A 17,103-nucleotide genomic window follows, 5' to 3' on the forward strand; every position below is an offset into this window, starting at 1 on the left:
GTAAAAACAGCTAGCGTGGCAAACGCATTATGAAAATGTCTTTTCAGTTGGAAATTGACGATGGAGACGATCTGACAGAGGAGTTTCTGTACGAAGAGGTCCATCCCAAGCAGCATGCCTTCAAGCAGGCCTTTGCCAAGCCGCGTGGCCCCGCAGGCAAGAGGGGACACAGGCGTCTCATTAAGGCCCCCGACGAGGTCATATAGGATGGCTAGAAGCGGTTTCACTGAGGTGTTTTTCCAGTACCGCCACCTTGTAAAAAATACTGACACCTCTGCAGGCCTGCAAATAAGAGCTTTTGTGATATATTGGCTGGTCTCTTTCTATGTATGCAGTTCAGAATAATATCAGGGTGTTTAAAAATAGAGGACAAAGCTAAGATCCTTGTGGTGGTTTTGATTTTTATACCAATAAATGAAATGGGAACACTGCAGTCAACTTGCTACGTTCACACCAATGTTATAGCGATAACAAGTAGTATCGGAAGAAGCCACGATATGGCACTAAAATTGTCGAGTCCTAACAAATTACACATCAATGCCATTAATGTTACCATAAAACCGCTAGCGTTAACTGGTGGTAAAAGCGAACATCTTGGTGGCTGATTTCAGTTCTTTTTTTTTTTTTTTTTTTTACACCTGCTTGTAAACACTCAAGTTGATCTGATAGCGGAGGTGAGAGGATCAAGTGAGGCAAAGCAATCAACTTTGGCTTACAGATAAGGATGATGGAAGCAACCTTTTCTCTTCAGGTAAGGTATTTAAGGCTCACTGCAAAAAAATAAAAAGCTATTATGTATATATATTTTTTTCCAAACGGCGAGGTATCGGTACAGCATTGGCCGGCCATGTATCAGAATTGGTATTTAGTGCCAAAAAAACAAATCATACAGTGTGGAGCAGAGATATTTACACCACTTGTGATTTTGCAAGTTCACCCACTTAGAAAATAGGTAGAGGTCTGAAATTTCAATCATAGATGCATTTCCATAATAGATTCCATTTTCATAATCTAGAAAAACTCACATTGTATGATTTTTTAAAATAATTTATTTGTAATTTACTGGGGTTCATAAGTATTTGCACCCATGAGAACCAGCAATAATTATGACACTCCAAGAGTTGTCAGTCTACCTTTAAAAAGTCCACATTTACCCCCATGAGTAACCACCCACCCACAACCTGTGTGAGGTCTTTATTGTCACCTGTGCACCCCACAGGCAGTCATAATCCAACTGCTATCATGGGCAAGACCAGAGAGCTTTCAAAAGACACCAGGGGGAAAATTGCTGAGCTCCACAAAGCTGGAAAAGGCTATGGGACAATTGGAAAGAAGCTTTGTGAGCATAAATTAACAGTTGCAGCAATTGTTCAAAAATGGAAAAGGCTAAACATGATTGATAATCTACCTCGGATGGGGGCTCCACGTAAAATCTCTCCTCGTGGGGCATCGCTCATGATGAGAAAAGTGCAGGAGCTGGTCAATCACCTGAACTGTCAGTAGAACACTACGGTGCAATGTTTTAAACTCACGCCTCCTCAGAAGGTTCCCTGTTGAAGCCAGTACATGTGAAAGCCCATCTGAAGTTTGCAAGGGACCATCTGAATGATACAGAGGGGTCATGTGAGAAAATCATGTGGTCAGATGAGACCAAAGTAGAACTTTTTGGTGCAAACTTTACTGGTTGTGTGTGTAGGAAAAAAAAGAGTGTGAACAATCTCTCGAACACCATCCCCACTGTGAAGTACGTGGGTGGAAATCTCATGCTTTGGGGCTGCTTTTCAATAAAGGGGACAGGACGACTGTACTGTATATAGACCCTACCCACCGACGTCACAAAACCACGTGCTCGCTGTATGGTTCCGCCCACTTGTCCGTCATTTTGTCTCTGTATTAGCATTGGTTTCAATTGATCGAGGAATTTAAAATGCATTTCATGAAAGACCCGGTGCTTTCTGATGCCGTAAACTCACTGGATGTGTTGCATAAAAGGCATTATGTGGAAAAGCTTCGTTCTATACAGTCGCCAGATCCATATTTGATGCCCAAATCAATGTTTTTCGACCTACTGTCTTCGCCCTGTCTGCCTGACATCTGCTACGCTGATATTTACAATTATCTTGTCCACACAAAATCAGCCTATTCTCACGAAAATTTGAAAAACTTCAAGAGCTTGGAGGCTTATAAATACTTCGTTGCTGGTTGGGTGAAACAGGTCCTCGTCCACGAAAATTCGGCAGGAATCTATCTTGTGCTTGGAAAGGTGAGTTACGAAATTTCCAATTCAAAATCTTTTGTTATTGCTAACATCCACTGTCAAGTCTAATGTATTTCATGTCGTTTGTCAATGGAGTTAAGGCTTTTAATGTTTATATGGTTTAGCGATAGCACTCTCACTACATACATACGTGTATGTTGTCGGCGATTAGCCTAGCAATGATCTTAATTGTGGTTATTTGTCAGCCCAAAACCCTCTAAGTATATCTTAAATGCATCTTACCGGATATAAAATGACTACTCCATAGCCTGTGGTGATTTTTTTGGCTCCCAGTTTTCACGTCGAATTGCAGCCGTCCATTTCGCTCTCCTCTTTGGATCCCTCGGAATACGGTAAAACTTCAAGTCTCTCCTTCCATCTTCTCTGTTAGTGCAACCAACAGCCGCACACGCCTTCACCATTTTGATTATTAATGTTAAGGAGCAGAAAAACACTCCGTAAATAGGAGGAATGTACGTAGCCGTAACAGGTTAACACTATGTTTTGACAGACAATTGGGCGGTACCATTCAGGAGAGCGGAGTTGTGACGTCACGTGGGTAGGGTCTATAGCAGGGGATGAATGGTGAAAGGTATCATTGTATTTTGAGCCACAACCTCCTTCCCTCAGTCAGAGACTTGAAGATGAGTCGTGGCTGGATCTTCCAATATGACAGTGATCCGAAACAGACAGCCCTGTTTCCATATGTGAAAACCTAGTGAAGATCTACAGAAAGCGTCTGACCTCTGTAAATGCAAACAAAGGCTGCTGCACTAAATATTAGCATTGATTTTCTCAAGGGATACAAATAGTTATGAAGCCCAGTAAATTACAAATAAATTATTGAAAAAATCATACAATGTGAAGTTTCGGATTTTTTTTTTTTTTTTTTAAGATTATGTTTCTATAAGTGGAAATGCATCTATAATTAAAATTTCAGACCTAAGTGGATGAACTTGCAAAATCACAAAGGGTGCAAATACTTCTGCTCCTAACTATCAAAATAAGACTAGTTCATACAGAATAGATCTGATTTCTTTGGCCATTTGTGACAGGTATTTTGTATTTTCAAGCAGTTTGAACAGTCCAATTATGTTTTTGTTTTGTTTTTTCCCAAAAACCTTCCTGTGCTCATGATACAAATTGGACATATAGGCCTATCTGACACCTCTGTGACCTATACATCAAGAGGTGAAAAACATCATCACTGTTTGATCAAACAAACAGCTAACTAAAGTGCATAAAATATTTCCATTTTACTTACTACAGTGTACATGCAGCAGGTTAAAAAAACGTTGGCTCCGATAGCATTAAATCCTGAAAACTGATCCTCAATATTCCCACAATAGCGCGACGGTGGAAACCTTCCGATGGGACCGTATTTATTTCTGTAATGACTGACACGTGAGCATACCTAGTCGCATTAGTTTTTGCTGTGTGTGCTATACAAAAACAATATTTAAAAAATGGAAATTAGCTTTGTGAGCGTAGCAAAATGTAATTTCATCTTCATTAAAAGATACAAAAGAATTAAAAACTTGTCAGTTTTGCTCATCTGTGATTCCTTACACTAATAGAAGACTACAGGAGAGGTGCAAGGAATGAAGTGATAATGAAGTGCCATCAAAAAATGTTGCTGTGTTAAAACTACAAAGAGGAATTGTAAAATGAATATTACACTGTTCAGAAATGTACGTTTACAATGCATTTTGCTTTTTCGGCGAATCGCTATAAAAATATTCAGCTTTATCAGCACCGCACTGCTTTACATGCTGTGAACCAACCTTCAGCACCTATAACATGCTATTGCGGCCTAAAGAAACATTTCCTCATTTCTTGAAGACACGTCTGATTGTCGAAAAAACTCACATGCTAAAAAAAAGAGTACATTTGTCCAAAGAATATTGTGACTATCAACAGAAAAATAGATTGGCATGCAGACCTTCTAGGCTGTAGAAACTGCACAGCTTGCTAGACAACATCCAAATACTGTGAGGCAAGTTCAGCAAGAGTAAAAGCACATCTTGACACTGTTGTTTGGTCCATTTATGACCTACCAAGAATTATTATCCAATTAAATAGGTCAGTCTTGTGCTTCTGAGCAAATATCCTTGAAATTGGTGTTTCAACAAAACTATAGTTATGAAGTGGCCTGCTCTATTCCCAGATCTGAATCCGATGCAGAACTAAGCAGATGCACCTGGCTTGGAATACCAATTAGAGTTGAATCGGTGCAACACAGATGATGAAAAGCAGCTCACAGACATATAGGAGAAAGTAAATATTAGTTCAGAGATGCACGTGGAAGCAAACTTTTCAACAGTTTTCCATTCAAACGTTAAGTGTCATTTTTTAACAGCCTTAGATAAAGATTTATTCAAAAGCACAATATCATGCGATCCAGATAAACAAGATGAATTGCAGGAATGGCAAGCCCAATTCATATTGTAAATCTGATGGTGTACTAGCAGAGTGACAGTAATATTGTTGTTTCCCAGCTGAAACCACATAACACATGTGAATAGTGGGATACCTTATATTCAATTTTCTTCACTTGTTGTAAAAAAAACACGATAGTACATTTTTCACATTTTCTTCATTGTTTATCCAAGCAGTGCTCCCAATGCATTCAAGGACATATTTTTAAACCCTCTGCTATCATTCTGAATACAACTGTCTGTGCAAACCAGTTCGGAAGTGATAATGTGAAGCTAATGTGTTTCTTATTTTTTCATTCTGTTAAAGTGTATCAGAATAGTTGGGTTGTTTACAGTATGATGGAATTGCACAATAAATCTGCAGTGGAGTTTTAAAGACATTTTTGTACCAGCAATGTTTGTAAGAAACCCAACAAAAATGAAGTTCCAAATAAAAACATTTTTACTGAGCTAAAGAAGTTTTCACTTAGCATACACGCAACAGGGGAAGTTCGCTGGCTTGTTTTGCGTGATGTTCCACAAATAGCGAATTACTGTATTTTAAACCGAAAGTATTAAATTCCCATCATCCTTTGTAAACAACATTTAGTTAGTGAAATCAACCAAATGGGAGAAAGCTGTGTTAAGAGTAAAAGTAGTATAAGTTATTCACTATAGTGAATTAACAGAGTTCAATCTATTCTGCATGGCTGAGATAGATTTTAAGCAACTACAACTACAATATCGTCATCAGTGGCTCCCACTCATAATCTTCCACATTTGAATGAATGATGAGAGATGATGAGATGAATTAACTTCTGGTATCATTTATTACATTTTTCAAGCCCAAGAGCTTTTCTTCATGTGCTGTCAGCATAGTGCAAAATATTGCAAGACCAAACCTTGGGGAAACCATGTGAAGAGAAGTGAGACCATGAAATTCCACATCAGATCCACATAAGATGGGTCAACATATAGAAATACAAACACACACCTGACTGTTCACATCATGCCATTAACTCAATGGTTTTATCTTAAAATATAAAGAGAATACTCACATTTTTTTCATCCTATTTTGTTTCAGCCCTTTTATGTACCAAACTATGATATTTTCTTCTCAAATGTCTTTATTATGTTCATATAGGCCAGTGGTGTTACCTGGCCTATATGCGGTAAACCTGCGGCTCAATGCAACAATATTGTGCAGTCCCCTAAATAAATAAATATATATATATTAGGGCTGTCAAAATTATCGCGTTAACGGGCGTTAATTATTTTTTTAAATTAATCAAGTTAAAATATTTGACGCAATTAACGCAGATTACCCGCGCAGACAGATTTAAATGACGGTACAGTGAAACACCACTTGTTAATTGTGTTTTATGGAATTTTGCTGCCCTCTGCTGGCGCTTGGGTGCGACTGATTTTATAGGCTTCAGCCACCCATCAGCATTGTGTAAGTAATTATTGACATCAACAATGGCGGGCTACTAGTTTATTTTTTGATTGAAAATTTTACAAATTTCATTAAAACGAAAACATTAAGAGGGGTTTTGATATAAAATGTCTATAAATTGTACTAAAATTTTTCTTTTAAGAACTACAAGTCTTTCTATCCACGGATCACTTTAACAGAATGTTAATAATGTTAATGCCATCTTGTTGATTTATTGTTATAATAAACAAATATAGTCCTTATGTACCGTATGTTGAATGTATATATCCATCTAGTCTTTTCTTTCCATTCCAAAAATAATTTACAGAAAAATATGGCATATTTTATAGATGGTTTGAATTGCGATTAATTGCAATTAATTACGATTAATTAATTTTTAAGTTGTAATTAACTCGATTAAAAATTTTAATCGTTTGACAGCCCTAATATATATATATATACTGTATATATATATATATATATATATATATATATATATATATATATATATATATACATATATATATATATATACATGTTAAAGGCTCAACTTCTGTGCCCAATTGAACTTTATTGCTAACCAACACAAGAGCATCTACCGGAGCTACATGACTTGTTTGTGGAAAACAATCTGTATTTTGTATTTGAAAAGTGTAGAAATAAAGACTTAAAAGGGCTGGCAGTGACTGGTGACGCTTAGTCAAAATTGATCGTACGCAAGAAGTGAATGAATTCATAAAAGACACCATCACACCCTCCCTCCCACTGACGACGCACAGTAATCTAATCAAACCAAGGCAATGCTCATTTCCTTTACTTGTTACATGAACGAATGTTCCCCGAATGCAGACAGATTTGACACCCCCACTTTTCAGGAGCCTCACACGAATAAAGCCCAACTCCAGCATTTGTCACCTCTCTCATGTTGTTATTCAAGTTAAACCAATTAAATGGATTCGAATGAAAAGTTTGGTGTTTTTCATTTCAACCCACCCAATATTCCAGATTGTAATTGTTTTTAAAAGAACAACGTTGAACCCGCATATAATGCGTCACGTGCACAAGGAGAGTCTGCTTGTACAAATCCTTGTCTCAGGCCTCAGCATCTGCTAACACGCGACAAGGATTTACTTGGAATTGGTGATCTGCGTGATCATCACGAGCAGCATTTTAAAACGACAACAGTACTATTCATAATTCATAATTAACTTTGTCTGGCTTTTAGCTTTAACAATCTATAAATTTCATTTTCAGTCACGACTACCTATCCTATTTTGTATATCCTATTGACTACCTACTGTAACTATGACTTTCTATCCTATTACTTATATGTATAAATTTTATCACAGTAAGACCTCAACCATGTGCATCATAGCAAAAAAAATCTTATCGAATTGAAAAATACAAATATTCATTTTTCTGTTCTGTAATAGTGAAGGAAGTGGCAGATTTGCGCTCTCTCGTCGAACTTCCCATTGATGATAGCAGCTTAACGCCGAACAAATCTACCTTACGTTTTGACACGTCTATTTGATATATTATAGTTATACAGTGGTACCTCTACATACAAATTTCATTCACTCCAGGACGTGGTTTGTAAATCAAAATGCTCGTATGTCGAGCGGGATTTTCTCATAAGAATACATTATAATTATATTAATTCGTTCCACAGCCAAAACATCGAAATCAAGATACTTGACTGGAAAGCTTCGTCATTCTCAGCGCCCTGCCTGGCCATAGGGGGCTGTGTGACTCAGCTTCATTTATTAGATATCGGTGGGAGTGAAACTCTCGCACATGCTTTTGAGCACAATGCCAGATTTACGTTCAAAAAATACATAATCTAGACCGCATACTAACAAGAAGGATTGTCTCAGGAGTGATTTGTTCATGGATTCAAGGTAATTATTATATTTTTCGTACCATGCATGGATTTTGAAATGTTGTGGAAAAAATAGCCGCTCCATACCTCACAGTATTTATGTACAATAACTGCCAACTGCCCAGTTTTTGCTTTAAACCAAGAATCGAGACTGTTTTACGTCCATATCTATAAAGAATTCAGTTATTTAAGCATTTATTCACAAGAATTTTCAGTGGAAAAAGCCATTGTGTCAGCCCCCTTATCATAACAAAGAGCTAACAGACTAGTATCATTCTTCGACATATTTACGTAAAGTCAAGCTGCCCGTTTTTTTGCTTTTAACCAAGAATCGAGACTGTTTTACGTCCATATCTATAAAGAATTCAGGGACTGAAGCATTTCTCACAAGAATTTTACCGTAAAAAGCTCTTTGTTGTGGACTTGTGGTAAGCCGGCGCGCGCCACAGTGAACTTAAAGACGAGCCGCACATTCGCAATATTTAGATAAAATAAATGCTACCTTCATGTTTTTTTTTCTTTTAACGTAGGAATCGAGAATGTTTTAAGGCTATATCTATTAAGAATTCAGGGATTTAAGTATTTATTCCCTAGAATTTTCAACGGAAAAAGCTCACAGTTTTGCTACGGCGGCCATGTTGGATTTTGTATCTCTAAATTGTATTTTAGACATTTCTGCATCCATATTAAAAAACAATCAGCTTTTACGTGTTTTATTTGATGTAATATTTCAATCTAATAACTTTCAGTGAAACACCATGGTCCTACACCAACCCCTACGCCGATGGCAACAAGCAGATCTTCTTCTACTTTGCCCCTGTGCACCTTTGGAAGAACATCTACAGCAGCTTCTACAACAATGTCTGTATGGTGCTGCCCAGGTGTCCTGGGGCTGAAGTAAGTGGCCTGCATTATTCACTTTATGAAAAGGATGAATAAAAAACACCTATCTTTCTAAAACAAACATGTTTTTTAGGAGCCTGAGAGGATGAGGACTGCCCGATTCTTGAGCCGGAAGGATCTGGCCAGGTGGGAGAACTACAAGACTGTGAAGGCCGGCTACAAGTTGACCCAGAAGGTGCTGGTGCCCTCTTCGATCGAGAAGCAGAGCGTCGGGCTCATCATGGTGGTCGTCAACCCCAGCACGGTCGCATGGGCAAGGGGGAACATAGGGACACACAGGGCCAACATCTTGGAGATGTTCCAGAGGACAAGGAAGACCTGGAGATGGGCTGGGCGGTCTTCAAGCGGCCATCTCTCCCATTGCCCACATGATGTCCTTCGGAATGTCGCTGTGGGACTCCCTGATGTGCAGGAAGCACAAGAGCACCTGCTGGAGTTCCTGGCGGTCCCTCTTCAACTGTTTTGGTGCGAACTTCTCGAAGGATGTGACTTCAGAAGCGAGGAAGAACAAGGTCTTGAAGTGGCTGGCCGGCAGGACAAGGAACAGAGTCAAGAGGGCAGAAATGAGATGGCAAGGAACAGGGACTTGTACAAGTTGAGGAGACCAGAAAAATGCATGGCATAGAAAACGGTTATGTGATTGTTGAAAGACAAGGCTCATATCCTGGTAACACCACATCGATTATTTGCACTGATTTATAGGACTACCTCGTATGCATGTTATATTTATGTTTATTTAGATTTCACACTTGCGAGTCACTTTTGAGATTTTAACTTATCCTGCACTGTAAAGGGATGCTCCACAATTTTATTGTAAAGCTGCGCTATTCTATTATTTAATGAGTTGTTATTGTATATAGAATTTATTAATAATCTATTTACATATTATTTATAATTGATTCTGCATGTTTTCCTCGAGCATTAAGTTTCTGATGTTAAATTGAGTGATTTATTAGCTCTTCAAAACTTGCAGTAAATAAAAAAAAAAAGTTGCTATTTTGGTCAAAAACTTATATGACATGTTAATATTGCTATTGATCCTGAAAATATAGGTGATTATCTCTGCATTTGGTGATTTTTGTGTATATAGTGTAAAATGAGAATTTCATAGCCATTTAAAGTATTATTTTACTTATATAAAAAACAATTAATCGGGATTTTATAAGGGAACGACTTTGAATTTTTTTATGCCGCTGCTCATGGAGACTCATATATGGCTAAGGTAGGTGCCTGTTTTGGTTTTAGGTCGGTAGCAGCTTAGGTTTTGAAAATACAGTGCTGCTCAAAAGTTTGTGAACCCCCTCAACATTTTGGAATTTTCTATTATTTCAACCTGATTTCCTAATCAATCAATTCAGTAGTTTTTTTTTGTTTTTTTTAACAGTTGTGTTGTCGAGACTAAATTAAAAAGAGTTTTCATCAACTGATGTAGGTGCAAAATTGAACTGTTTGGTCACAACCAAAACCGCCATGTCTGGCGAAAAGTCAACACTGCATACCACCAAAGAACCTTCTCCCAACAGTGAAGCATGGAGGTGGGAATGTCAAGATCTGGGCTTGCTTTTCATCCTCAGGACCTGGACAACTCCACATAGTCCAGGGAATCATGAATTCTGAGGAATATTGTCAAATCCTAGAACATAACCTGACGCCATCTGTTTTGAAGTTAAAGCTTGGCAGAAGGTGGATCATGCAACATGATAATGATCCAAAGCATTCCAGCAATACAACCAAGGAATGGCTGAAAAAGAAGAAGATTTGTGTTCTGGACTGGCCCAGTCAAAGTCCTGACCTAAATCCCATTGAAATGCTGTGGCGGGACCTGAAGCGAGCAGTTCATGCCAGACGCCCATCAAACCTCTCTCAACTGACTGCGTTCTGCAAGGAAGAATGGGCAAAAATCCCCCAAAGTAGATGTGAGAGGCTGATTAGTCACTACAGAAACCGTTTGGTTGAGGTAATCTCTGCAAAAGGAGGCGCAATATCCTATTAACTGAAGGGGTTCACATACTTTTGCACACATGATATCTGAGTTTTTCTTAAATCAACCACTTTTGTTAAATAAAGAATGACAATATAACTATTTCTTTTGTTTCAGTCCATTATTTGGAATGTCAGTATTGTGGATTTGGGTATAACTTAACATTTAATAAGGTTATTTTAGTTTTTTTTACAAAAAATCTGACCATCGCTGTGGGGTTCACAAACTTTCGAGCAGCACTGTATTTTAATTTTTTGAAAATAGGCCACCTACACATCGGTCCAGTTTCCTGTGTCATGCCAAGTATTATGAAGTCTATGGCCCAAAAAAACTAAATTCTTAATAAATGCTGCTGGAACAATTACACATAGCAAAACAAATAAATTACCAATACCAATCATAATAATGATATAAATAATAATTATAGTAATAATAATGTAATGAATAGGGTTCTAATGTGGCGGTTGTGTTTTGCATGCTGTTCCTGAACGCACCGCGTGACTGACACCAGTGTGAGAGAAGTGCGGTAGAGATTTTACTCTCTCCTTTCATGTTGTTGTTGGTGTCGGCTACGACAGACAGCAGCCGCGTTGGGTTGCACAAGTTCGGAAATAAATGATTAAAAACCTAACAAAGCTGGCGCTTTCTTTGCCGATGTTACTATAATAATTATTATCACCTTAACTTATAAAGACTGGCGAAGGGAGGTAGGAGATCACTGACATATTCTGGCTGTATTTGTCGAGCCAGTTCAACGATGCGCACACCATGCTCATATTTTCTATCATTTCTATCTTTTTTTCAATGGTAAGTGTCACCTTTTTCCGTCTTGCGGGGAAACAATCAATGTTTGTCAGCGGTGTCATTTTTGGGGGGGGAATCATTATTTTCGCCATTTTCAGAGATCTGAGAAATTCTACAGGGTGTCCATAAAGTCTCTTTACCATTTAAAAAATATTAAAAATGCAATGGATATTTTATTCAAATTTGTTCTATTGTATTCAGTGTTTATTAAAGTTTTTATTACACTGCATTTGTGTGTACCATTGTGTGTCAATTGATGCCATTGCAACAATTGATGAGGCTATGCTACAGCGAACATGGCAAGAAATCGAGTACCGTCTTGATGTGCTTCGTGCAACTAATGGTGCCCATGTAGAAGTGCATTAAAAGTGGTAAAAATTAAACCTTCAATAAACGCTGAATACAATGGAACAAATCTGAATAATATATCTAATCAATTTGCTTTTTAATAAATTTTTGAAATGGTTAATAGACTTTATGGACACCCTGTACATTTGAATACCTAACTATTTCATGCACGAATAATTACTTTTTTTTTTTTTTTTTAACCTTTATAGAGCACTCCATTTAACTGGCTGCCATTGACAGCACTAACGTCCAATCCATTTTGACTGAGAGGGGTGAATGAACGAACGTCTAGCACCGTCAATAGCAGCAAGTCAGTAAACATTTGGCGGAAAACACTCAGGTGACTTGATGTTCTGCTCTGAGACCCCCAATTTGGCCAAATTTCAAAATTGTCCTACATTATATGCATATGTGATACATCATAGCTTAAAATCTCAAGTTTTCTAGAGGAAGAAACATTTTGAACAGGAGTAAATAAATAATAAAAAACAAAAATTAAGCAGCAAAACCTTAACTGGAGGTGACAGCACAGGAGAGCATAATTAAAGATGCCATGATTTTAACGAGATATCATCGCGTACTTACCTCTTTTTGATCCAAAAACTCGATGTAGCAAGTATCACCAAGTGCATGTCAAGACACAGCTTTGAATGGCCACAGCCAGATTTTTGGGGGATTTTATGGGTGAAACTTGGTAATATAACAAGCGTCGCGATGCAGAAATCGCAGACATCAAGGAGTGGTCGAGATTTTCATTTTCATATATTTACCCTTTTAAAAGGTTTTTTTTTTTTTTTCCTTCAAAATTTTAGGTCGATTATTCATCATCTAAAATACTGGGGAAAAGGCGACAGTAACAAAAACAAAAAAAAAAAAAAAATCCAATTAAGGGGTTGTTATGAGATAAATATCCGTGACTTATTTACAGATGCAAATTTTTTCATTGTGACGTAATTTGTTTAAAAGTTGCAAGTGAATAATTTTTTAAAGTCATTTTTTTTTAAACTAGATATTAGACATCAGTTAATTATTCTTAGCTAAAAATTACAGACATTTTGAATAATACAATTACTTACCTTCCTTTAATGGCTAGGTTGAAACAAAAGCGGTTGTGCGACGTCCGTAAACAGGGGTTTCCAGGGTAAATTGGACAAATTAAAAATACTTTGGGGGCTTAATGCGCCATGAATCTGCTATGGCAGCATATAGACATATTGTTCTATCAAACACAACGGTTCTTTTGGCTTAAAATACAGCAGTTTATTTTAAAGAGGGTGCAAGGCAGAAACTGCTTTTTCAGCCTTGTCTGTGTTTTCCGCCATATACCGGTATTACAAAATCTGTTTTTGCCGTTTTTAGAAAAATGATAAAATCCTCCCTTAACCAACATCATTTCAGTGTGGGAAAATCATTTAACAGTTTTGAGTGACAAGCATGGACATGGATCAAATAGACCTAAACTGGAAATTAAGTGTTTTTCAATTGATTGAATGAATGGACAGCATCATTAAAGCCCTACAGTCAAATGTCAGAGAGTGATAGAATCTTTTTTTTAAATTTTTTTTTTCCAAATGTCTTTATTTGTGAGAACAACAATTATATAATTGTTATATAATCAACACTCACAAGGATTTTCCTCGTGTCATTTTTACTTTAAGAAAATAAAGGAAAAATCCACATATCTGCACAAACAAGCACCACCTGTGGCACCATTTTCCCTCAAGGATTATTGATAAGCACCCGTTTTACGGTGTGTATCATTGTACATTGGATCTTTCAGACGAAAAATTCTCTTGACTTTCTAAGAATCTGCTCTCGTGTATTCTGTACACGGAAAAAATGACAGCTCATATTCTGAAGTCGTCCGGGACCAGATTTAATAACAACACCTTTTCAGGCTCTTGGAAAACCCTGCAAGAAAAATGACTCAGTGGGAGGAGAATTCCTCGGAATAGGCCAGCTCACATGCACGTATGTTAATCATCGGTGTAACCATTTTTATGAGGTCAACTTGACCCGCACTTCAGCTTGTAAACTACAATTTATTTACTTTGCACTAACAGATTTCTTTACATAACACCACACACACTGGTGGAACTTTTTTCTTGTCGTCTTCACGTTAGAAAACATATTTGTTTAACTGCATCCGCATAGACAAAAGTCCACAGGCTTTCTGAGAACAGTGTTCGCTTCAGGTTTTCTAGGAAAGGGTTCCCATTGAGCGGTACTGTATCAACGCACTGTAGTCCGAATGGCAATGATTAAGACTCTTAAATAGTTGCATGTGTTGGTGCGAGGCCAATCCACCACATGCGTGTGAGTGGGAATATTTGGAACAGTTGTGTTAGGAGGAGGATTCAAAGGAAAGCCTTTTTTTTTTTTTTAAATGCAAGTGTTTTGTTGTTTTTAAACTGAGAAGTACTTGGTAGGCTTTGAGGTTACTGTTTGAAGACTGGTCAGATCAAAAACACTTGTTTGTGGTGTTTGTATTAAGAGTAAAAAATATGCTAACCATTAAAAAAAAAAAGTTAATATAGGGTGGCGCAAAAAAAACCTCTCTCTTTTAAACAATTCACTAAAACCAAGAGTGATTGAAGAAAAATATGTATTCATATATATTTACTCATAGTAATTGAAACCTCAAAACATAGCATTCAAGTACCATTTTTTAAATTTAAATTTCATCCTAATTAACTATGGCTACCAAAATTACAGAGTGTTTACTTGCTTAAGGTCACTGTCTCACAGTGCTGCCACTTGATCATGTTCACACTTTAAAAAAAAAAAAAAAAAAAGCCGTTTTTTTGTTTTGTTTTTTTTTTGTCACCCAACAGTGGTCATCAGTAGATTTCAGGTTTGCATTCGTACAAGACAACACCTTTTCACGGACGTAATTTTGAAAAAAATAAATAAAAAATAAAGAAAATTCTGTAACTGTGTTTTAAATGGCATGTTTTAAGGTTTCAATTATTGTGAAAAAAATGTCTTCCACCAAAATCTGTAACTACAACCCCTAGCAAAAAGTAAGTAATCACTAGTCTCGGACGAGCAGACTCAACTCAGACATTTTATCATGTAGAACAAAGTCAGATAAAAAGTTTGAAAAAAAATGAATTGATTCAAAAGTGCAACTTTTTAGCATCCAGAAACACTAAAAGAAATGAATAAAAACATTGTGGTTGTCAATAAATGTTAAGTGCAGAGAAATATATATGGAATCACTCCATTCTGAGGAAAAAAATATGGAATCATGAGAAACAACCAAAGAAATAACAATCAAAACACATCTCTAGTAACTTATTTAGTAGCACCACCTCTGGCTTTTATGACAGCTTGCAGTCTCTGAGGCATGGACTTGATTAGTATTCTTCATCCAATTGGTGTCAACTCTCTTTGATTGCAGTTGCCAGATCATCCTTGCAGGTCGGAGCCTTGCTGTGGACCTTTTTTTTTTTTTTCAGTTTCTACCACAGGTTATCAATAGGGTTGAGATCTGGGCCATTTGCAGGCCATGATATTGACTGGATGAGTCTTTCTCAAAGGAATGCTTTAACAGTTTAGCTCTGTGGCATGATGCATTGTCATCTTGGAAAATGACCAACATTTTCAATTGAAGGTTAAGAAAGCTGTCCAAAATTTCAATGTAAACTTGCGCATTTATTAAAGATAAAGTGCCTTTGCCTGACATGCAGCCCCATTTCATCAAGGACTGAGGGAATTTTGATGTCTTCTTCAGGCAGTCACCTTTGTAAATCTCACTGGAACAGCACCAAACAAAAGTTCCATCATCATCACATTGTCCAATGCAGATTCTTGACTCTTGACAAGGTGATGCTGCTGGATCCTTTTTATTCATTCCTTTTAGTGTTTCTGAATGCTAAGGAGTTGCACTTTTGAACTAATTCATTATTTTTTCAAGCTTTTTATCTTTATCTGAGTATGTTCTACATGATAAAATATCTGAGTAAGTGCTCGTCCGAGATTGGTGATTCCATACTCTTTGCTAGGGGTTGTATATTGCTCAGAGCCCAGAGACTCCTTTGCTCATCAAAAACATCAGCACCGACTAACACTTAAAGAACATCTCAAATAAATCCAAGTGTGCAGTGCCTGACTGCATGCTTTAATGGACACCCAGAAGATGTACCAGCAGAATCACACATGATGGTTCCATACTGTTATGCTCTGGGCAAGCGCTGCACTCGGCATGTGCCAGTATGACATTCTGATGGTATGATAACCTTCAGCCAAAATATCACGGTTAAATGGTATCACAGTATTAGAATTACAGCTCTAAAATTTGTTACACTGACTAAATAAAATTAAAATAAATGCAGTATTTTAGGTGAGCCTAAACGCACAGCCACTGCTCAACATTATTACCATCAGAACAAAAATATTTTAAATGCTTTCCATAAAAAGCAAATGTGTATGACTCGTATCAAAAAAACACATTTTACCACCGCTAGACACACTAAACACGCTAGAGTTAAATCTCGTAGCTGGTGGGAAATTACAGTGTTTACTCACCTTTAGTCTTGTATAAATGCAAAATCATATTGGAGGTATTGTCTCCTCGGCAGCCACCCTCAGCAAACATGTTTTACATGTCGGTTGGCCCTCCTCCTCTAAGCCGCTGCCATCTGTAACGTTTCTGTAGCTGAAGTATTTTCTTTAATGAGGGAAAAAGTTCAGGAGTTTCACCTCCTCCAGCCATAATGTAGCACAGCGGACTCAACGACACTGAGCAACAACCGGTGGGGGAGGGTTGAGCCTTGCAGCTTCAAGCGAGGGACTTCTCCCTGCATTTTTGGGACATGAAAAATAGCTAATACCTTGGAGACGGTATGACGGAAAATTTTTGCCGTATTGAAACCGTCACGTTTTCATTCCACGGTATACCTTGAAATCGGTAATCAGCACATGTCTATGCTGCACGATTTGATTCAATCTTTGTTTTTCACTCCACATCCATTGTTTTAAACAAGACATGCTCCCCAAGCTCCAGGAACCACAAAAATATGCTATGACTTCCTTACAGATTCTTTTCCTGGAAGAGTATTTTCACAGGGTTCA

General features: G+C 37.4%; 1 protein-coding gene and 1 long non-coding RNA gene across 2 annotated transcripts in view; one reads left to right on the forward strand and one right to left on the reverse strand.

Annotated features, from left to right (window-relative positions):
* Positions 1–4,293, reverse strand: part of LOC130922423 (uncharacterized) — a 28,328-nt gene extending 24,035 nt beyond the window's left edge. The window contains exon 1 of the long non-coding RNA XR_009064504.1: positions 4,200–4,293. This is a non-coding gene — a long non-coding RNA (uncharacterized LOC130922423). The remainder of the gene's footprint in view (positions 1–4,199) is intronic.
* LOC130922422 (twinfilin-2) overlaps positions 1–5,078 on the forward strand; it is a 44,643-nt gene extending 39,565 nt beyond the window's left edge. Inside the window, exon 10 of the mRNA XM_057847184.1 lies at positions 48–5,078. Within this exon, the coding sequence (XP_057703167.1) occupies positions 48–206 (159 nt within the window). The 3' untranslated portion in view covers positions 207–5,078. The remainder of the gene's footprint in view (positions 1–47) is intronic.
* Positions 5,079–17,103: the final 12,025 nt, after the last annotated feature.

The sequence above is a fragment of the Corythoichthys intestinalis genome, chromosome 9 (genome assembly GCF_030265065.1).
Source record: "Corythoichthys intestinalis isolate RoL2023-P3 chromosome 9, ASM3026506v1, whole genome shotgun sequence".
Taxonomy (NCBI): domain Eukaryota; kingdom Metazoa; phylum Chordata; class Actinopteri; order Syngnathiformes; family Syngnathidae; genus Corythoichthys; species Corythoichthys intestinalis.